At 41.5% G+C, this 23,124-nt stretch overlaps 2 protein-coding genes and 1 long non-coding RNA gene across 5 annotated transcripts in view; 2 read left to right on the top strand and 1 right to left on the bottom strand.

The window, feature by feature from the left end:
- LOC141428958 (uncharacterized) overlaps nt 1-2,971 on the top strand; it is a 62,558-nt gene extending 59,587 nt beyond the window's left edge. Inside the window, exon 2 of the long non-coding RNA XR_012451492.1 lies at nt 2,672-2,971. This is a non-coding gene — a long non-coding RNA (uncharacterized lncRNA). The remainder of the gene's footprint in view (nt 1-2,671) is intronic.
- A 6,317-nt stretch (nt 2,972-9,288) lies between these two features.
- On the bottom strand, nt 9,289-17,287 carry LOC141428956 (phosphoribosyl pyrophosphate synthase-associated protein 2). 3 transcript variants are annotated; one of them, XM_074089039.1, is made up of 7 exons: nt 17,081-17,287; nt 16,857-16,970; nt 16,596-16,715; nt 15,881-16,169; nt 12,422-12,591; nt 11,424-11,538; nt 9,289-10,331 (listed from the first exon to the last, which is right to left on the bottom strand). In XM_074089039.1, exons 1-7 carry the CDS (start codon nt 17,098-17,100, stop codon nt 10,026-10,028), a joined length of 1,134 nt encoding a protein of 377 aa, XP_073945140.1. In that variant the 5' UTR covers nt 17,101-17,287; the 3' UTR covers nt 9,289-10,025. The 3 variants fall into 3 exon arrangements, with proteins under 3 accessions (XP_073945140.1, XP_073945142.1, XP_073945141.1); XM_074089041.1 differs by having other exon boundaries at nt 17,107-17,287; XM_074089040.1 differs by having other exon boundaries at nt 17,145-17,287.
- Nucleotides 17,288-17,869: 582 nt separating this feature from the next.
- The window catches only part of LOC141428635 (WD repeat-containing protein 3-like), a 7,579-nt gene continuing 2,324 nt past the window's right edge, over nt 17,870-23,124 (top strand). The window contains exons 1-6 of the mRNA XM_074088639.1: nt 17,870-18,153; nt 18,255-18,464; nt 19,184-19,381; nt 19,795-19,968; nt 21,406-21,602; nt 22,865-23,085. Of these exons, the coding sequence (XP_073944740.1) occupies nt 17,983-18,153; nt 18,255-18,464; nt 19,184-19,381; nt 19,795-19,968; nt 21,406-21,602; nt 22,865-23,085 (1,171 nt within the window). The 5' untranslated portion in view covers nt 17,870-17,982. The remainder of the gene's footprint in view (nt 18,154-18,254; nt 18,465-19,183; nt 19,382-19,794; nt 19,969-21,405; nt 21,603-22,864; nt 23,086-23,124) is intronic.

Raw genomic sequence — 23,124 nt, 5'->3', positions numbered from 1 at the left:
CCATATGTAAAGTGGGAATGTTTTTTTTTCTCATCCAACCTTGTAGTGTGGGGTGTCGTTGGATATAGTCTAAGGAGGTGGCATGATTTTTTAAAACGTTCTTGGAAACGGAATAATTCTCAAGAAAACTTAACCGTTATAGTTTTTCTCGTAAGTTCGATATACCTACTACTATTCTGATTTTTTCACCCACCGGTTTACATTTTAGAGGGGGGGGGACGCTCGATTTTAATGAAAATTTGCACTTTAAAGTTGAATATTTTGCAAACGAATCACTGAATCGAAAAATCGTTTCAGCAAGCCCCTAATGGTTTTAAAAGACCTATGAGACTGAGAGGTGACAGGATTTTTTAAAACGATCATGGAAACGGTTAGATTAATTTTTATGTGTTGTAGAGTGGTCTGCCTGCTCTCAATGGTTACAACTTGCGACTTTGAGATATAGCGCATGAAAAAGGCTTCATTGTTGCGAAAAAAAAAACGATAACAGAAATGGTCAGTTTTAGTACATATTCAAAGTATGGCGTCTCCTCATGTGAAACGAATCGGTCTGCCTGCTCTCAGTGGTTGTCTGGTTGTATATCGGAGCTATGACGCGCGCAAGTCGCTATATTGTTGTGAAAAAAATACCGGCCAAGAGCGTGTCGGACACGCCCGAAATAGGGTTCCGTAGCCTTTACGAAAAAAATGAAGTACTTAATATTTTTGTAAGGATTTCATATTTTGTACGGAATATTCCAAGTTTAGGTATATTTTATACCTTAGGCTGGTATTTACTAATAAACTTCTAATAATTCTCAAGCAAACTTAGCCGTTATAGTTTTCCTTGTAAGTTTGATGTACTTACTACCATCCTGAATTTTTTCACCGGTTTAGATTTTAGAGGGTGGGGGGGGGACGCTCGATTTTAACGAAAATTTGCACTAAAGTTGAATATTTCGCAAACTAATCACTGAATCGAAAAATCGTTTTAGCAACCACCTAATGGTTTTAAGAGACCTATTCAAAGATACCCCACACTACAAGATTGGGTGAGAAAAAAAATCACCCCCACTTTACGTCTATGGGAGGTACAGTCAGCGTCATTTAGTACGTAGGAGTCACGATCACCAAATACTTGGAAACATACAAAATAGTCATTACCAGTGACTCAGTCAAAGCGTTCAAATTGTTCGAGACATCCATCGTGTACAAATATACCGGATCCGTACACAATACGAAATCCTTAGAAAAATATTAAGTACTTGATTTTTTCGTAATGGCTCCGGAAGCCTTTCTTGGGCGTGTCCGATACGCTCTTGGCCGGTTTTTATCGGTCAAATATAAGTCAATGTAGCCAAACTTTTTACTTAACCAAACTGTATTGAGCCATGTATGAGTTGGTGGTGTTAAACGTGTTATTTTAATGAGGTAAGTACAGTGAGGCTTTACGATATGTTCAAAGAAACTCATTCATTACAATAGAGTTTTGAAATAAATAACAATTAAATAACAACCATCCGTTGTCTCCGCTTTACTCCACTGCCTCCGTTCCGCTCCACTACCTCCACTCCGCTGCCTCCGCTCCACTCTACTATCTCCGCTCCGCTGCTTCTGCTCCACTCTGCTGCCTCCGCTCCGCTCCGTTGCCTCCGCTCCGCTCCGTTGCTTCCACTCCGCTCTGCTCTGCTGCCTCCACTTTACTCCACTGCCTCCGCTCCACCCCACTACCTCCGCTACGTTGTCTCCGCTCCACTCCACTGCCAACGCTCCACTCCGCAGCCTCCGCCCCGCCGCCTCCTTTCCGCAGCCTCCGATCCGCAACCTCCACTCCGCAGCCTCCGCTCCGCAACCTCCGCTCCGCTCCACAGCCTCCGCTCCGCAGCCTCCGCTCCGCAACCTCCGCTCCGCCCCGCAACCTCCGCTCCGCTCCACAGCTTCCGCTCCGCAACCTCCGCTCCACTCCGCAGCCTCCACTCCGCAACCTTCGCTCCGCTCAGCAGCCTCTGCTCCACAACCTCTGCTCCGCTCCGCAGCCTCCGCTCCGTAACCTCCGCTCCGCTGCGCAGCCTCCGCTTCGCAACCTCCGCTCCGCCCCGCAACCTCCGCTCCGCTCCGCAGCCTTCGCTCTGCATCATCATCCTCATCCTCATCCCGTAAAATGAAGCAATGGAGTGCCGAAAAAGTTTCTCGATGAGGGCTACGGCATAGATGTCGCTAGCGTCACTGCTTAAGTGGCTAAATAAGAAACAAACAAGCTGAGATATGAGGTGCATAGGGGAAATTCGTGTCGGTACCGTTGACCATCAGTGGTGTAGCGGTATAGCACGCGGTACGGAATACCGAGGACCTGGGTTCGATTCCCAGTGATGGTCTTATTTTTCTGGTTTTTCTGTGCATCTATATTTCAGTTTGTATTTTCAATTTAGGTTTTACGGGATGACCGTAAAAGTAAAAATTTGGAATTGAAATAAAAAATACAAAAAGATTCCAAAAAACCAATCTTAACCATTTTAATGACTGTAGTTTTTGATTGCCTTGACTTGAGGTTTGATTTTTTCACAGCTTTCGGGACTATTGACCTGAGTTTAGGGTTTTAATTTCAACTCGATACCTATACTCCGCGCGTTTACGAGATAAACGGACGGACAGCAAAGTAATCCTTTAACGGTTCCCTTTTTATCCTCTTGAGGTACGGAACCCTAAAAAACATTTGTTCCGACGCTTTTCAAATTTCGACCTATTTACTTGAAAATATGGGGATGAAAGTTCTTAAGGAATTCCAAACAAATTTACTATCAGTATATTTATTACAAATATGTGTAGCTATGCTTACTAAAAATGCCGTCTTAAGTATACTTAATCCTTACCTTACCCTCCTAACTTACAATAAAGGACGTAAGGTGTCAAGAGCTCAATATGAAGAATTAGTCCTTTTGTGTTGGCAGGGTAGAATACACGTCGTATTGCTAAAATGTGGCTACCCGCAAAATATTGTATGTTTTACCAAAGAACATCGGATGGATGGAAGAACAAAAAAAAATAGTTTATATCTATAGCAATGTAATAAAAATAGGTTATTTCGGTAAACCGTAGAAGTTTTTATGTACCTACTATTATTGGCAGAATAGGTATCCTAAATAAATTAAATACTTCCCAAAGATACTATTCCACGCGGACGAAGTCGCGGGCAAAAGCTAGTAATTACATATTACATACGATTTAACAATCGAATGTTCAGAGACAAATCCTTTAAAAGGAAATATTTTAGTGTAAGTAAGTAATCTTTAACTAATAAGGTTTCAAATGATTAAAACAATAAACTTTAATTTATAAAACATTCAATTGTATTTATTTCCTAAAAACTCGAAAATCAATCATATTCTAATAATTTGTCGCTCGTACAAAGTCACATAATTTTCCGTGAAATCCGCCGTGAGTCCGCGAGCAAGCGCCAACTTGTCAATGGGCGCGCGAGAAATTGAGGTTCCTACCCTGCCTACTTCCTTTTGTAAATAAATAATGCTTTCTAAAAGTATCGCGATTAATACATGAAATAACTAATTAGGTACCGAATAATTCGTTCAAGTTTGTAGTCATATATTTATTGTAATTTAAAATAATAATGCTTAAATACATAGACAGACACATTTTAAGTAGGTTTAAATAAAAATATATGATTAACGATTACATTTATTTACACATCTAAGCCATACCTACATACCCTATAGTACTAGGGTTTTGCGAAAGTCAGCCCTGTGTGTCTTACGCACACATTGACGCGTGTACAGACGTCGTCGTGCCTATGTAGATTCAAGGACGCGTATTTTGTATGGCGTGGCCGCCCTGTGGCGCCGTTGTACGTTCACGACGCCGTAACGTGCACCGCGCGGCACCGTGGCCCATCGGCCGCCGCGCCATTTTACGTTGATGACGCCGCAATGTGGACATGTGGCCGGCAGGGCTACTACGAAACTCGAAGTTCGTATCGTACCGTCCCTCTCACTCTCGTATTAAATAATATAAGCGTCAGCGGGACGGTACGATACGAACTTCGATTTTCGAGTTTCGTAGTAGCCCAGCGGGCCCTTCAGTCCCAAAGTAAGCAAAGTTTATGCTATGGGTACCTAACCTACTAAGCATCGAATAAACAAACATTCAACATAATTTTAAACATTTAACATTATACATACATACTTAAATTAGTACATTACTGCAGAGGCCATGAAGTAAGGGATTGATGGACGAGTTCGGGGTAGACGGATAAAACGAGTCCAGCAATCCCTGTTCTGGCCGAGGTTTGTGTAGTGCTTTTCTCAAACAATGTGAGGAAATATTTCATTCATCCATCCATCCATCCAGCCATCCATCCATCCGTCCGTCCGTCCGTCCGTCCGTCCGTCGCATCGCATCGCATCGCATCGCATCGCATCGCATCGCATCGCATCGCATCGCATCGCATCGCATCGCATCGCATCGCATCGCATCGCATCGCATCGCATCGCATCGCATCGCTTCGCATCGCTTCGCATCGCTTCGCATCGCTCGCATCGCTTCGCATCGCTTCGCATCGCTTCGCATCGCTTCGCATCGCTTCGCATCGCTTCGCATCGCTTCGCATCGCTTCGCATCGCTTCGCATCGCTTCGCATCGCTTCGCATCGCTTCGCATCGCTTCGCATCGCTTCGCATCGCTTCGCATCGCTTCGCATCGCTTCGCATCGCTTCGCATCGCTCGCATCGCTTCGCATCGCTTCGCATCGCTTCGCATCGCTTCGCATCGCTTCGCATCGCTTCGCATCGATTCGCATCGCTTCGCATCGCTTCGCATCGCTTCGCATCGCTTCGCATCGCTTCGCATCGCTTCGCATCGCTTCGCATCGCTTCGCATCGCTTCGCGATGCCAAGCGATGCCAAGCGATGCCAAGCGACGCCAAGCGACGCCAAGCGACGCAACGATGCGAAGCGATGCCAAGCGAAAGCGATGCCAAGCGATGCAAGCGATGCCAAGCGATGCCAAGCGATGCCAAGCGATGCGAAGCGATGCCAAGCGATGCGAAGCGATGCCAAGCGATGCGAAGCGATGCGAAGCGATGCGAAGCGATGCGAAGCGATGCGATGCGAAGCGATGCGATGCGATGCGAAGCGATGCCATGCGAAACGATGCGATGCGAAGCGATGCGATGCGATGCGATGCCAAGCGATGCCAAGCGATGCCAAGCGATGCGAAGCGATGCCAAGCGATGCGAAGCGATGCCAAGCGATGCCAAGCGATGCGAAGCGATGCCAAGCGATGCGAAGCGATGCCAAGCGATGCGAAGCGATGCGATGCGATGCGATGCCAAGCGATGCCAAGCGATGCCAAGCGATGCCAAGCGATGCGAAGCGATGCGAAGCGATGCCAAGCGATGCGAAGCGATGCCAAGCGATGCCAAGCGATGCAAAGCGATGCCAAGCGATGCCAAGCGATGCGAAGCGATGCCAAGCGATGCGAAGCGATGCCAAGCGATGCGAAGCGATGCCAAGCGATGCGAAGCGATGCCAAGCGATGCGAAGCGATGCCAAGCGATGCGAAGCGATGCCAAGCGATGCGAAGCGATGCGAAGCGATGCGAAGCGATGCGAAGCGATGCGAAGCGATGCCAAGCGATGCGAAGCGATGCCAAGCGATGCCAAGCGATGCGAAGCGATGCCAAGCGATGCCAAGCGATGCGAAGCGATGCCAAGCGATGCGAAGCGATGCCAAGCGATGCGAAGCGATGCGAAGCGATGCCAAGCGATGCGAAGCGATGCCAAGCGATGCGAAGCGATGCGAAGCGATGCCAAGCGATGCCAAGCGATGCGAAGCGATGCCAAGCGATGCGAAGCGATGCCAAGCGATGCGAAGCGATGCCAAGCGATGCGAAGCGATGCCAAGCGATGCGAAGCGATGCCAAGCGATGCGAAGCGATGCCAAGCGATGCGAAGCGATGCGAAGCGATGCGAAGCGATGCCAAGCGATGCCAAGCGATGCGAAGCGATGCCAAGCGATGCGAAGCGATGCGAAGCGATGCCAAGCGATGCGAAGCGATGCGAAGCGATGCCAAGCGATGCGAAGCGATGCCAAGCGATGCGAAGCGATGCGAAGCGATGCGAAGCGATGCCAAGCGATGCGAAGCGATGCCAAGCGATGCCAAGCGATGCGAAGCGATGCCAAGCGATGCCAAGCGATGCGAAGCGATGCCAAGCGATGCGAAGCGATGCGATGCGAAGCGATGCGATGCCAAGCGAAACGATGCGATGCGAAGCGATGCGATGCGATGCCAACCGATGCGAAGCGATGCCAAGCGATGCCAAGCGATGCAAAGCGATGCCAAGCGATGCCAAGCGATGCGAAGCGATGCCAAGCGATGCGAAGCGATGCCAAGCGATGCGAAGCGATGCCAAGCGATGCCAAGCGATGCCAAGCGATGCCGAGCGATGCGAAGCGATGCCAAGCGATGCGAAGCGATGCCAAGCGATGCGAAGCGATGCGAAGCGATGCGAAGCGATGCGAAGCGATGCGAAGCGATGCGATGCGAAGCGATGCGATGCCAAGCGATGCGAAGCGATGCGAAGCGATGCCAAGCGATGCCAAGCGATGCGAAGCGATGCCAAGCGATGCGAAGCGATGCGAAGCGATGCGAAGCGATGCCAAGCGATGCGAAGCGATGCCAAGCGATGCGAAGCGATGCCAAGCGATGCGAAGCGATGCCAAGCGATGCGAAGCGATGCCAAGCGATGCGAAGCGATGCCAAGCGATGCGAAGCGATGCCAAGCGATGCGAAGCGATGCCAAGCGATGCGAAGCGATGCGAAGCGATGCGATGCGAAGCGATGCGAAGCGATGCGAAGCGATGCGAAGCGATGCGAAGCGATGCCAAGCGATGCGATGCGATGCGAAGCGATGCGATGCGATGCGATGCCAAGCGATGCCAAGCGATGCCAAGCGATGCGAATCGATGCCAAGCGATGCGAAGCGATGCCAAGCGATGCGAAGCGATGCCAAGCGATGCGAAGCGATGCCAAGCGATGCCAAGCGATGCCAAGCGATGCGAAGCGATGCGAAGCGATGCCAAGCGATGCGAAGCGATGCCAAGCGATGCGAAGCGATGCGAAGCGATGCGAAGCGATGCGATGCGAAGCGATGCGAAGCGATGCCATGCGAAGCGATGCGATGCGAAGCGATGCGATGCGATGCGATGCCAAGCGATGCCAAGCGATGCCAAGCGATGCGAAGCGATGCCAAGCGATGCGAAGCGATGCCAAGCGATGCGAAGCGATGCCAAGCGATGCGAAGCGATGCGAAGCGATGCGAAGCGATGCCAAGCGATGCGAAGCGATGCGATGCGATGCGATGCCAAGCGACGCCAAGCGACGCCAAGCGATGCGAAGCGATGCGAAGCGATGCCAAGCGATGCGAAGCGATGCCAAGCGATGCCAAGCGATGCCAAGCGATGCCAAGCGATGCCAAGCGATGCGAAGCGATGCCAAGCGATGCGAAGCGATGCCAAGCGATGCGAAGCGATGCCAAGCGATGCGAAGCGATGCCAAGCGATGCGAAGCGATGCCAAGCGATGCGAAGCGATGCGAAGCGATGCGAAGCGATGCGAAGCGATGCGAAGCGATGCGAAGCGATGCGAAGCGATGCCAAGCGATGCGAAGCGATGCCAAGCGATGCGAAGCGATGCCAAGCGATGCGAAGCGATGCCAAGCGATGCGAAGCGATGCGAAGCGATGCGAAGCGATGCGAAGCGATGCGAAGCGATGCGAAGCGATGCGAAGCGATGCGAAGCGATGCGAAGCGATGCGAAGCGATGCGAAGCGATGCGAAGCGATGCGAAGCGATGCGAAGCGATGCGAAGCGATGCGAAGCGATGCGAAGCGATGCGATGCGAAGCGATGCGATGCGATGCGAAGCGATGCCATGCGAAACGATGCGATGCGAAGCGATGCGATGCGATGGATGGATGGATGGATGGATGGATGAAAAATATTTCCTCACATTGTTTGAGAAAAGCACTATACAAGCCTCGGCCAGAACAGGGATTGCTGGACTCGTTCTATCCGGCCTCGTCTACGACTCGGCCGTCTACCCCGAACTCGTCCATCAATCCCTTACTTCATGGCCTCTGCAGTAATGTACTATTATGCACCCAAGACTCGAGAACAGATATTCGTATTTCTCATACAAATATCTACCCCTATAAATTTCACCTTGATACCTCCACGCGTTCCTGAGAAAAAGCGTCTTAACAGAAAGACAGACGGACAGAAGGACAAAAAGTGATCCTACAAGGGTTCCGTTTTTCCTTTTGAGGTACGGAACCCTAAAAACGACGAGGAATGCGCGTATTGCGCGTGCATACTCGCTCGATAAATGAGGATAATCTGCCATTTAACGTTACCCAAGCTTACCGGTAAATAGTAATATAAATACCGTTAAAATGATTTAACGATACTTTTGAATTAACGTTAATTTAATGAATAGCTGATAACGTTACCATTTTTTATACCGGTAAAAAGTTGTATAAGTAACGGTAAATCGTTTAACGTTAATTATGATTTAACGTTAAATCTGTTTGACAGTTGGTACCGTTACCATTTTTTAACGGTATTTGAAGCCCTGACATAATCACTACGTTTTAATAGTGATTGACTAAATCGACAAATATCCGGTCACACCCACAATAATTTCCGTTTTTTTTATATTTCTAAAGGTGCGGCCACATGCAGTCGCTCGTCGCTCGATTGCAGCGATAAAGGTCCAAATAAAAGAAATTGGAGTGAATGAAAAAAAAAATAGTTTTTGCCGAAATTGAAGGTTTTTTTTTTCAGCGATAAAGTTCAACATTTCAGCTTTATCGCTATATGTCACGTGACCAGATTTGACACTGGAAAGAGCATCGAGCGATTTCATGTGGGCGCGGCCTAACATCTTACCAAGCACTATTGGTCAGATCCACGTAGTGGTTATATTCTCTTTGGTCAGATCCAGCTGCAGCGTGAGCGTGAGCGTCTACGAATAAGTATAAGTTAGTATCCACAGAGTACTTTATAATATTAGTAGTCTGTGGAATAAGCGTTCACCAAGCATCGATTCAAAGTACAGCCACCAGAATCAATATCTGACACAATAAATAAAGCATGTAAAATATCCTGTTTCTAGGGCCGGTGTCTTTCTTTTGCACTGCACTTATGTTTGTCTTGCCAAACAATCCACAGCAGCAAAATACTAAATTCCATTCAAGCATCGCCGATAAAGGATATCTATCATTAACCAAAACAAACAAAGAATGCCCCAGAGACTTTATTGTATATTATATTCTAACAAAACAATACATTTTGTCTTACTTCTAATCATAGTTTATTTTTATTTATACATAAGTGTGGTAGTGACTGATTTCTCGCTAGAGTCACTTTGCAAAGGTAGAAAACTTGATTTCTGCTTTTATTCTGGTTCGCAAAAATTATGCTACTCAATTGTTTACAAAATTACTTTGGATAAAATATTTCATTACCAAATATATTTTTTATATAAATTTTACAAGTTTATTTCGTGGAGATAGTTTTAAAATCACAGAGCAATAAGGTCCAAATTCCAAATTAAACCTAATAAATGAGATGACGACATTTTTTATAAATTACATATTTTTATGATTAGATTATTAGAGAAATGCATCATTAGTTTTAGTAGCTTCTTTCCTTACAAATAATTAATGATGACTGCCATGTAATAAACATTTGTTTACTCTAAAACTTAAAAATAACCTTCATTCACAATAAAGACCAGTGAAACAGATAAATACAAGTGCATTCATTACGATTAGCAACTGGCGATAGTGTTGCTTACATTATAAATACACGACTGATACACTTGACACTATAAAAATACAGTCCTACAATACTTTAATGTATAATACAAGTTGGAGTTATCTATGCCAAGTATAAATTAGGGACATAATACTTGAAAAATAATGCTTAGTTGTAATTAACTTGGAATATAAAAGGGTAAACAAATAACAAACAAGCTAGTCTTCAAGGGTGACATTTTTGAACAGGTAAGACATGGATTCTTTGTTGTGAATACGTCGGATGGCCTCGCTGAGGAGCACAGATATGTCGATGGTCTTGATCTTATGGCACTGCATTTTCTGAAGCTCGTGAGGGACAGTGTTGGTGACGACCACTTCGTCTATGGGAGAGTCTTCGATGAGCCGCGGCGCGTCGGATGAGAGGAGGCCGTGCGTCGCCAGGACATAGATTTTGTATGCGCCGCATTCCTTGAGGACCTCGGCCGCCGCCACGAATGATGCGACGTCGTCGATCATGTCATCCTGGTAAAAAAAAAACACATCGAATATTCGGTCCTGGTGATGTTGTACAGTTGTTGAGCGATTTTGATATTAAATTAAAACAAATGAAACTAAAATACTTTTGAATTATGCACAATATGTTGTCCTGTGTTGGATAAAATAAGAGATTTTTCTGGCGTTTAAACTTGGAGTACTTATGTTATGTAATTTATGTACAGCATTATTCGAACTTGGTATATAATCTTATAATATAAAAGTGAACCGCCAGAACGAAAACGAGACAGAGCAGGATGGCGCTCTACAACACCATTTTGACACGTTACTCCCAAACAACGCATTATTTCTCTGGAATTTTAAAGCAATTCGATTCTTTGACCTTGGGAATCGCGAAAAATTTGAGAAAATATAATATTGGGTGTGTACATTTTGTATATTAAGCAAAATAAAATCACAAGTTTGAATTTCGAACCAAAAACGAGCGATCTATTATCTATGCCAGTGTTGCCATTCAGGGAAAAAGAAATCTATTCATTATCCTGCATTGCAGTCTGTAAAGCTCTTTACCCATTCATTGCCGCGCGCTAAATTACGCTGAGCTTAGAGTCATGAAATTTGGTATGTAGATAGCTGGATGTCTGAAATAACACATTGGCTACTTTTTGGGAATTCCCACGGGAATTTTGTAAAATCCCGGAAATTCAATTGTAACTACCAGATCGAATACTTTACGCGTGCGAAGTCGCGGGTAAACTTTAGTTAATATATAAGACTGACTTTATGCCACAAAAAGACCAAAATATTGATTAGCTTTCCATCCTGCGGGAATTTTGAGAAGTGCGCAAAATGTGTCTACAAAATGTTCCCCAAAACATATGTATGTATACCAAATATTTAGGTTATGTGTTATCTGTCAATCACGTAGTCAATGTAGTGGTGACCTTTAATGCGCAAAAGTACCGGTGAATGTTAGGGAAGCGCGGGACAGGGTGCACGCACGTGGCAAGCGTAAGCGCTGATTGGCACAAGGCGCAGACATTAACGGGCAGCACTATATACGTGTTGTTGTACGTACGTGCCGCGGTTTGTATAGATAGGCAAAATTTTTAAACATACCACCATAATAGCTATCCTGCCACCGACATCACCAACCACGTTGATTGGAGGCTTCTCTTTGGCGGGGTGCACTGGCACGCCAACAGACACGTCCATTGTCCGAGACCTGTCCACACTAATTAAAAAAAAAAGTGAAGAAGAACCTTGGATAAAATACGGTGTTCCCTTCTTTCGCAGACAGCATTTTCATAGAATTTCGTTTTGCAGAAAATGTTTCTTATAATATAATTTGATCCTTGTATTTTTACTTCGAATATTATTGTTTCAACAACTATTTACTTGAATGAAACATATTTTATAGAAAAACTATTCAATGCATTTAATAAACTCACTTTATCATTTACCAAACTTATCAAATTGTTGAATTACTTTTTAAGAAATTTTGTTTGTTCAGTAAAATTTATATTAGAATAGGTTAGAAATCGCTACCAGAAAAGTTGGTTAGGTTAGGTTAGGTTAGGTTAGAACAGTGACCCCGTCAGAAAACGAATTGCATGTTTTTCTTGGTAATAAATTTTATATTAACTAAATAATATAAAGAATATTTGATTTTTTATTCTAATGAATATCTAAACAAAGAATTTTATTTGTAACAAAAATCAATGATTTAAATTTCTTCAAGTAAGTGTGTATAAAACGATAATATGAGAAAAAATGTATGTTAAACGAAATTCTATTAAAATGTTGTCTGTAAAACAATGTACAACCCGTCTGTGTGAGATTTGCCAGAAAGACTTCTCCCACTTGATGTTGGAATGTGCTCGGAACTCAAACCTGAGGAGAAGAGTTCTTGGAGGTTTGGGCCCCATGCACAATCAGTTTGTTGGCTCTCAGAGCCAGCATCTGACAAAGCCATTTGCATCTACCACTTTTTTAATATGTCCTTTGCGTAGGGAAAATGAGCGAGCACCCACCCATGAGGCTGACATGATTACCTGGAGTGTTCAAAGCCTCAACAAAAACAGAAAAAAAAAAAATAGTCTAGTTGGATAATTTACCTCTGTAAGCATGGCGGAGAGTACCGTCCGTCCACCTCATCACTCTCAGACTCCTTCTGCTCCCCGTGTATGACTGCGATAGCCAGCCGCAGACGCTCAGCGTATGATGTTGCCTTCTTAGCGGAGCCCGGGTTACGCGCCACAATCACAGAGTTGCGGTAGTCTGGAATCTGTTTTACAAAAGATATAAAGCTAAAAGTAATCAGCATAATTTTCCAGAGAATATGTTGCATCAAAATCGGCAATTTGTACATTCACAAGCAAGCTAGAGAAGTAACTTGCAAAATAATAGAACTACATTACTAGCTAGCTATCCTTGTTGCATTATGTGTGTATTATGTACAATGAGTTGTCTGTCTCTGACAATAAATAACCATTCATTGTTCATGATGTTATCATTCCAAACACTTTTCAGAACTTTATCAAAACAAAGCAGCTCCTATAACCGAAACCTAGAAAAGGTTGAAATATCAGCAAGAGTTTGGTTAGCAATTTATTGGTTTACTAATGTTTCGGCGAATAACGTTTGGCAACCTGTTTCATTTCGCAACTTTTAATTTCCCAACTGTTTAATATTTCTGAAACTGTAAATATTTCAGGATTTTTATAAAACTAACCTTTTTTTTTTTTTTTTTTTTTCTCTTTTTTTTTTGAGGCTTTGAACACTCCAGGTGATCATGTCAGCCTCATGGGTGCTCGCTCATGTTTAGGGCTTGCACTATCCGGTAACTTTTTATTATCCGGATATTTCGGATATTTGAAATCTCAGTATCCGGATATCCGGTTATTTGAATAATTTGAATAATTTCCAAATATTTAAAAAAACGCTAAAAACATTTTTAATTTGTTTCATCAGACGAATCGTGTTAATTAACTTAATCACTGATTGTCTTATACGCACGTAAAAATCATTATTTGTCACTTTAATGAGTAAAATAACTTAAAAACACTTTATAACTTCTCTGTCCCCTGCTTGTTGTTATTTTGCCTTACGGACCAAGAGCCCACGACAGCCAGACCTTCGTTATATTTTAAAGGCTGAAAGTTTTTTTTTTATGCAAGGTGTTTTTTAATTTTTTAATATAACTGAAAACCGGAAAGCACTTTGCTCAGAATACTCAGAATCGAGAGTAGATTCGATTCATCATGTTCAGCCGAAAAGACGTCCACTGCTGGACTTAGGCCTCGCCCAAGGCTCTCAACGCAGACCAGTCTTGTGCTTTCCGCATCCAACGCAATTCAGCGATCTTAACCAGGTCGTCGCTCCATCTTATTGAAGGCCTACCGACGGCTCGTCTCCGCTCCGCGGATGACATTCGAGAACCTTCTAACCCCATTGGCCATCAGTCCTGCGAGCACGCTCACTGCCACTTCAGTTTCGCAATTCTTCGGGCTATTTCGGTAACCTACTGCGGATATCATCATTTATGACTCTATCCCGTAGAGAAACCCCGAGCATAGACCTCTCCATAGCCCTTTGAGTGACTTTGAGCTTCCTAATGAGGCCCATCGTTGGCGCCACGTCTCAGATCCGTATGTCATCACTGGCAACACACACTGGTCAAAGACTTTTGACTTCAAACACTGCGGTAATTTGGCCGAAAAGACACTGCAAAGCTTCCCGAATGCTGCCCAGCCGAGTCGGATTCGACGAGTGATCTCTTTCTCGAAGTTAGACCTACCTAACTGGATCGTTTGTCCCAGGTATACATAGTCGTCAACAACTCGAGCGCAGAGCCTCCGACTATTACGGGAGCTGGCACAACATTAGACATGACTTTCGTCTTGTCCATGTTTATTTTTAAGCTAACTCGGTCGGAAACAACTCTGCTGAGGTCAGCGAGCATAGCACTGAGGTCCTCCATAGTCTCAGCCATGACTACAATATCGTCGGCGAATCGAGGTGAGTGAAGTACTGCCCATTATTGTTAATGCCTCGTCCTTTCCAGTCCAGAACCTTAAAATCATCTTCCAATCCAGCGGTGAACAGTTTCGGAGAGATCACATCTCCTTGTCTGATTCCCCGCTGCAAAGGAATAGGCTTCGTGCTCTGGTCCTGTAGTCGGACTATAACGAAGGATTATAACGATACTATAACGAAGGTCTGGCTCTTGCGGGCTCTTGCTCTATTATAAGAATAAATAACACAATACAATACAAAGCGTATTGTATTGAACACCAAAAACATTCATTATAAAATGAAATCAGAACTTAAAAGGTAGGGTAGGAGACGAGAAAACAGGGGTCTAATCGCTAAAAAGCAATCTCTTCTTCTACCTTCTTATTCGACCTGACGATGTTATTAACATAGAATCAAGAAAAAGGTGATCAAAGCAGGTGTGTATAATGTAGGTAAAAAATATATTGAAGATTGAATACATATAAATATAATAATATTAATAAAATAAACACATACATTACTTACATACACATTTACCAAAAATTCATCATCGCCACTACCAAACAAGATGTTAAGAATGTACCTAATTAATAAGTATTGCATGTAAACCTTCCTAATACAAAAAGAAATGTATCTGTGCGTATGCATACACTACACTAACCTCTCACAATGCGCGAGCGCGCGCTTAATATCAGATATTCGAATTATCCAAATTATCCGGATAATGAAGAGCTTCCTATCCGGATTTGAAAATGGGCGGATATCCGGATAATATGGATATCCGGTTATCCGGATTGCAAGCCCTACTCATGTTTCCTACACATGGGACATATTAAAAAATTGGTAAATGCAAATGGCTTTGCCAGATGTTGGCTCTGAGAGCCAACAATTGAACCTGGCCATTGTGCATGGGCCCAAACCCCCAAGTACCCTTCTCCTTAAGTCTGCGTTCCGAGCACATTCCAACAACAAATGGGACAAGTCATCTACCTTCCGGCAAATCTCACACAGAGGTGACGGTTTAAACTCTCATCATGTGTAAAACTAACCTTACCTAACCTAAAGGGTTCTACACAATGGCCCTGAAATAATTACAGTTTTAGTTTGCAAAATTAAAAGTTGCGAAATGAAGCAGGTTGCTAAATGTTACGTTGCGAAAACGCAGTACTCGCAATTTATTATATACAATGTACAAGCTTCTTTTTAACAAATTCATTATTTTTACTTAAGTTTTATCTATTCTTTAGGAAGAACTTATGTTTTTCCAGAAAACAGCTTGTAATATTTTTTTAACATAAAAATAAATACACAACACTGCAAAGCATTGCTTAAAAATGGCAGCTGATAAAATTCGGTACAACAGTGAGCGATCTAGGAACACCATCGGTGTTTTATGTTATAAAGCAATGATTTTATTGTGCTCCAACTGATGGCTCTTTTTACAAAAACCCATTTACGTTGAGAGAAACTTCAATTAGTTACTTTAGCCTCATAGTTGCTTTTGCCCCAGGTGACCTTACATAGAACATATACAAAGATTCAATGAGATAGCAACTTACACTTTCTTGAATATACTGTAGCAAAAATGGTGAAGCCCTCAAATTGTCTACAGGGCATTCATAAAAGCCCTGTATTTCCTTCTGATGCAGATCCATGGTAATGATATGAGTGAGGCCAGACTTGCCCATCATTTTGGCAAGCAGCTTTGTGACAATAGACCCACGCTTCCTCATTTTGCACTGTTTGCTGTATGGCAGATAAGGAATGACACCAACTATGGACCGAGCTGATGAGGTCTTGCAAGCATAAGCCATTATGAGAAGCTCCATTATGTTGTTGTTGACATCTCTGAAAACAAATGTCATGTGTTGTTAACACATTCCCTGCCACACATTGCTATGCGCTATGCTCATAACCAGAAGCAGCGTTTTTCTGCATTGTAGTGAAAACTGCCTACAAATAGGATCACAACTGTTGTGTTCTTGTCACTGAATGTTTTATGACAGTAACTGATGCAAACTTTTGACTAACTGGAGCAAGTAAAACTACATTAATGTGAACCTAGCTGATTTGACACATTAGGTTAGGTTTGATTACAACAGATAAGTATATATTTTTTTAAGTAGTAGCCATGCCAACCAGGTAGGTAACAATCTATACTATAAGTTTAGATATGTTTACATATTCACATGCTTTGCCACTGATGAATGATGCCCCTCACAGATTTAGATAACTTTGAATATTTCTATTCTACCAATGAAATCTTATGCTCACTTTGTGCCCGTCTGGACTATGTAGATGTTCTTGCCACGAATGGAGTCAGCAATCTCCACCATTGTCTCTCTGTTGGTCTTGTGATACACTGAACATCCTCCTTTGCGAACTCCCAGGCGACTATACAAGGACAAATATAGCATTAAATGCATATATAATATACTACACTACATGTAAAAATCCACTTGGACAAAAACATGAATGTGAATAGGTTAACCTTAAACTATAAGTATGGTAATTCGTGATAATATCTGTTCTTACTTAGCGATGAGATCGGCAAGCTCTGGATGAGAATTTCCGCTCAAGATAACGATGTCCGACGTAGCGTTACCCTCCATATTGCTCTTCCGCGACCGATTAGTGTGGCCCACCAACCTACAACATCACATCAACGAACTCAATTAGCGACTGGCGGCACGGCAAGCATCAATAACCACAAATTAGATAGGGGACGTCACGAAGGAGCAACAAGAAAAACAATAAACCTGGTTTTGTTGAGTAACATAATAACCTGATGGCCTTGTACAGTAAATCAAAAATGAAAATTACTTTATATAAGAGATAAAGTGCAGTATTTCCTTTAATAAAATAACAGCGCGGGCTTCCCAATTTCCTAAATTTTCATGAAAACTCGACTACAAAAATTTTTGTCAGTGACGTCCATGCGGGACACCACAGATAAGAAATTTGTAAGAAATTAGCAAGAATAAAAAACGGAACGGAAACGTATTACGTATTATAAATTTGTTTGTTTGGAACCCTGTACAAACAAACAAAATACCTCAATATTCCCTTTATTAACCATGGCGCACATTTTCGGGAAAAATGTGATAAGTTAAAAAATATTTATGCATTCTTTCTAATTCCACCTTAGTTGAAGTATAAATAAATAAATATCATGGGACACTTGACACAAATGGACCTAGCCTAGCCCCAAACTACTTAGGCAACGTATACTTATGATAGATAAATACATACTTAAATACATAACCATCCAAGACCCGAGAACAAACATTCGTATTATTCATAAAAATATCTGCCCCAGCGGGGATTCAAACTCGGGACCTCAAGTCCCTTTGTAGTTAGTTTTAATTCTAAATAATGTTTATCATTTTATACAAGATTTATACACACTTATTTAAATTAAAATTTCAAATATTTTCTTGCATTTTGCAATAAAAGTCTGACGTACAACAATCTTTTTTTTTATAAATGGTTTTATAGCAATCTTCGTAAACAGGATTTTAATGAATTTGACAGCGATGACAGCTGAGCTGATCATGCATGGTGCTTGCTGGTGCATGGGTTGGAAAATCATTGGGAAAATCATAAACAAATCAGCGTGAAGCATGGTTGTTGGTTATTTTCTTTTAAATTAATTTAAAATATGGGTCTTACCAAGCAATATTTGCGCTATGCGCCGAGCGGCACGTTTAATATTATTGCAAGTGCTGATTGTAATAGTACTCATGTATCGTTAAACGGTGTAAGCGGCAGATACATAGCGGTGGGTGCGTGCGAGCATGTTATTATTTGGGACATGCGACTTGGAGAGAAGGTAATTGATATAATATTTGCTTTAGTAACATTGTCAGTAACAGTTGGAGACTTCAATTAGCGATAAGTTTTTGTTATAACAGTTTCTGTTTCACTTCGTAGGCTCAAGTACTTCCAGGCGAGAATGTGGTAGTATCTCAGATCGCGGCGAGCCCCACAGGGAATCATATGGCGGTAGGATACGTGGACGGCAATATCAGCGTGTTCGAACTGACAAACAATGAAGTGGTGTGTCAATTTGCTGGTCACAAGTCTGCCGTTACTTGCCTTCAGTATGATGAGCAAGGCCACCGGCTTGTGTCAGGATCCAAAGCAAGTTTTATTTTGTGTTTCTTACATTGAAATTGAATTAAACTTTAAGTAAACATTCAACAGGTCAAATTAAGCAAATTTGTCCATGACACTAGAAGCTTAACTGTTATTGGACTATTTCTCAAAAAGTTGTCCACTTTCAGTTGTCCACTTATAAAAAAAAAAATGACGCTATTTCAACAAAAAAAAAAAGTAATATTGTTTTTAAATGTATACAAAGCCTTGTGGTAAAGGTGATAAAAAGTCAGATAATCTTTGTTGTTGGATCCAATAGAAAGTTTTGATGTAGTTACAAAATTACGATTTGTTCCTCACAAGATTTTGTGACGTTTCCTGACGTCAAGAAATTTTGGATGTTTTATGCAGTTTATGTTTCAGTCCTTAGTGTTAATAATTTCTTGACAAAACTGATTTCTTGTCAATTTCATGACAGGACACTTTTTTGAGAAATACCATACAATACAATACAAAGACTCTTTATTGTACAACAGAAATACTCATTGTTCAACAAATTATCTCAAATTAAGATAATTAATTGTATGCAAAAACACTGTGTAAATGGTTTTTATTAATGATACTTTCTTTTTTAAATCCATAACTAATGCCTGCCTGATAATATAAATAATAATTGTAAAATGTTAGCAACAAAACTATTATTCAATTTAATACATAGTGACATGATGATTACAAGAACAACACTAACTATAAATTTTCTTTAGGACACGGAGGTGATATTATGGGATGTTGTGTCTGAAACAGGCATAGCTAGGTTCAGTGGCCAAAAAGGAGTTATAACAAGTGTCCTGTTTATAAATGGCAAGAACTGTGTGATCAGCTCCTCAAAGGACACATTTGTCAAATTCTGGGATATAGAAACAAAACACTGCTTCAAGACATTGGGAGGGCACCAAATGGAGGTATGTTATTATTAAATTCTTAGCTGAATGATTCATTGTGGGTCATAAATCCTAGAAATATTTTTCTTGTGACATATATGACACCCTGCATATGCAGAACTATTGCATGATGTGCGAAATATGGTACATTGTGTGTTGATCAGATACATTCTTTTACTAAATTCTGCCTACAAAATTAAATGCTTTTTACAAATAAAAACAGATTGAATTCTAAAATCCTAGAATTAAATTCATTGTTGTAAACCACTACACTGAGAAGTAAATCTATCTTACTTTTAGTAAACAACAGTTTGTGTTAACAACATTCCACATTCATTCCTATTACACCCCATACAACATTAGCTTCTGTAGCCAAAACTTAGTGGCATCTTATTAAAAATAATAAAATACTTCTTAAACATTAATTATCCTAGGTATGGTCAGCAATACTGATGAAGGAGGAGCGATACCTAGTGACAGGCAGCATGGACCAGGAGCTGCGCGTGTGGCGGCTGCATTGGACCGGCGACGTCAAGGAGGAAGACAAACTCGCTCGCCACCTGGAGATTGTAAAGCTTGAGGAAACTGATAACTTAGAGGACAGCTCAGTAAGTGTTTATAAACCGTGGTTTCATTTATAAAATTGAAGAGCACTAGATATTGGTGTGTTAGATTGTGTCGCGCTCAGCGGCTAGTGGGTCAGCTTGTAGGAGATAAAGTAAACAAAGAATTATCTGAAGACTCGATTTATTCAGTTGTTTAAAAATTAGGCTCTCCTACAGAACGCGGCATGAGATTTCAGGGTGAAGATTCGTAGAAGTGGTTGGTTCAGGAATTACAGGCAGGCACTTCCCTTGGCCCGGGTGTTCAGGTGGCGCAGGTGGAGTAGCGGCTGGACATGCTGGTCGGAAGCCTCTTGAGCAGCCGGTGCGCAGACCAGGTGGTTACTGCAGGTGCAGACGTTGAGAGGACCTCGGAGAGTTCTACTCCGTAGTCGCCTTGAGTTCGGCGATGCGAAGATATTAAATTAAATAAATTGTTAAGAATTAATTATGCTATGTAGATAGTATGTAGACTACTAGTTGTTACTGGATGTGCTTGAAGAAAGTCAAGCTTTCAGCCGAGCTTTCCTTTTTAAAGGCAGTTGACCTGCAATCAGCTGTTTGAATCAGCTGATCGACAACACGGCGTAACACGCAGGCGAGACTGTAATTTTTAATAAGCTATAAATGGTCAGGAAATTGGCTGTTTTTATTCAGGCCCCTTTTAGAGTATTTATTTTTAATAATTGAATTTAGCTAGCATTCATGTGAATATTTACGCTTTTAAAACAGCGCCCTCTAACGGTGAGTAGCAGAACTAAACACAGCTGTCATTAGGCTGTCAACAAAATTGTTAGGGCTACCACGTGACAATTGATAATTTACAAAAAATATTAATCTGACAAAACTAATTTAGTATTGCAATGATTATATATTGTACTTTGTGTCGATTTAGAAAAGAGACATGTAGAGAACGAAAACAATTCTAGCAGTAATAATTATCCTTACTGATATTATAAATGCGAAAGTAACTCTTTCTGTTAGTCTGTTACCTCTTCAAACTTATACCACTGAACAATTTAGACGAAATTTGATATGGAAATAGTTTGAGACCCTAAGAAGGATAAAGGGTAAATTTTATGGGTGACACTATTTCCCAGACGTACAATACCGACATGGAAATACCGACATGATATTTTGTGGCACGCCCATGGAAACTCTTGTCAGTTTGACACCAGTTTGTATGGGCATGTACACGAAATATCGGGTCGGTATTTCCTAGTCGGTATTGTCCGGGCCGGTAAAGACTGTCACCCAATTTTATCCTGGAAAAGTTATAGTTCCTGTGGGATAGCGAAAAATGAATTCTTGGCAGTCGAAGTCGCGAGCAAAGGCAGTTAAACTAAATGAAAGGTCTCTTAAATAACTTCTACAATAGTATAACAAAATCAATGAATCAAATAAAATGCTTTATATTAAACTACCAACGTTTTTTTCTTCTAGGTACTACAATGTCACCAAGTAGGCACGCTAATGCGCGGAGGCAAAGGTCGCGTCGTAGGCCTCACATCGGACCTGGGACAAAGCATACTAGGTTGCTACGGCAATGACTCATTGCTGGAGATATTCGCATTCTGTACAGATGAAGAAACAAAGCAAAGGATGAGCAAGAGGATTAAAAAACAAAGGAAAAAGTTGGCGTAAGTGTAATAAATAAAGGATTAAGTAAATTTTGACACTAAACTATACTTAAAACTGGAATTCAAGACCAAAAAATCTACGACAATGTTGCCACTGAAATAAAATTTGTGTACAATAGTACATTCCTTTTTTTTTAAACACACGATAGAATATTATTTTTATTAGTAATTTCGATTCTATAATTTAAAGAAGTATTTTTTTTACTTACTTTTACATAAATACTAGACGCCTGAATAAAAACTTAATTATTTCGTAATTTTTGGTTGAAAAACTGGTATTGTGCTTGTATTTCTCAGGTATTCATAACATTTGGTGCAATAATTTAGAATTAAGATAAAATCAAACTAATATTTGATTTAATTTTTTACATACATTTAGCTAATCAACAAAACTGCAGAGTAATACTGTGTAGCGCGCTTTATGGGTTTATGGTGGCTAAATATGGTAGTTAAACTGTTAAAAAAATATTTCATTTACCTTTTCAAATTCCTTTCCTGCAATTTAAATATGAGGCCTATTACTAAGACTCAGTTGTCCGTCTGTCATTAGGCTGTACTGTATCTCATAACATAAACCATGGCAGTTGAAATTTTCACAGATAATGTATTCTGTTGCGGCCATAACAACAAATACGAAAAAACGGAATAAAATAAATATTCAGGACTACGCTGTGGTAGAACAACGCAACCTTATCCTATTTATGTTCCTTAGAATTGTCTTAATGTTAGTTGAGAGTTGAAAATAAGTTAGTAATTTTTTTTTCACAAAATCCTTATTAATAACAATACAAGGAATCATATTAAAAAGGTTATTATTATTCCCTTCAATGGTGGCCTTAAGGATTAGCCAATGTCAGTTAAATTAAAGATAAATATATACTTCTTCTTCACGTTGTATGGTGATTGTAGTTTTTGCAACTTGATAGCAAAATTCCAGAAACCACGCGGAGACAACTTGCGCATTAAAAAATGTCAGACACGAGAGCAATATAGAATTTTGTGATCACTGTTAAAAAAGGTTGGCGAAACCTGAAAAGTTTATTTGACAGTGACAGAAGTGACATTGAGAGATTTAACAGTGACATATCTGTCGTAGATTTGTGGTGTTGAATTCCAGTTTTTAGTATAAAAAACCGTATTAAACTTTATCACTCTAATGACTGAATTTAGTTCAATTTAAAATACAGAACTATTGCATGATGTGCCAGTTTTAATACTATTTTCTCTTTTATTGTATTGTTTATGACTCTTTTTGATTTCAGAAAGCTCAAAGAAACTGGCGAAGTAGATGCAGATGCGGCAGAAATACCGGAATTACTGACGCTCAGCGATGAAGTTCGCAGAGTGACCTCGATCAAGCTTGAGAGCAAGATCAAGTCTAACACCTTGTTGCTTGGAGTCTCGGGCGAGCTGCGGGTTGGAGTCACGTTAAATAATAATACTGTTGAATTGCACAGTCTTAGATTGAATGAAGAAAATACAGGTAATTTAATTTTGTTACTAGGTTCTGCCAGGCTTGCTT

Source organism: Choristoneura fumiferana, chromosome 6, assembly GCF_025370935.1.
Source record: "Choristoneura fumiferana chromosome 6, NRCan_CFum_1, whole genome shotgun sequence".
NCBI lineage: Eukaryota > Metazoa > Arthropoda > Insecta > Lepidoptera > Tortricidae > Choristoneura > Choristoneura fumiferana.
Note: the sequence above shows the minus strand (reverse complement) of the source record. Positions and strands in the feature narration are given on the sequence as shown.

Bases quoted from the DNA above. Each gene is read 5' to 3' on its own strand.
- LOC141428956 (XM_074089039.1), bottom strand. From the start codon at position 17,100: ATGTTACTCAACAAAACCAG. The intron at 16,971-17,080 runs GTTTATTGTTTT...GTGATGTTGTAG, and splicing joins ATGTTACTCAACAAAACCAG to GTTGGTGGGCCACACTAATC. The intron at 16,716-16,856 runs GTAAGAACAGAT...GTCCTTGTATAG, and splicing joins CTTGCCGATCTCATCGCTAA to TCGCCTGGGAGTTCGCAAAG.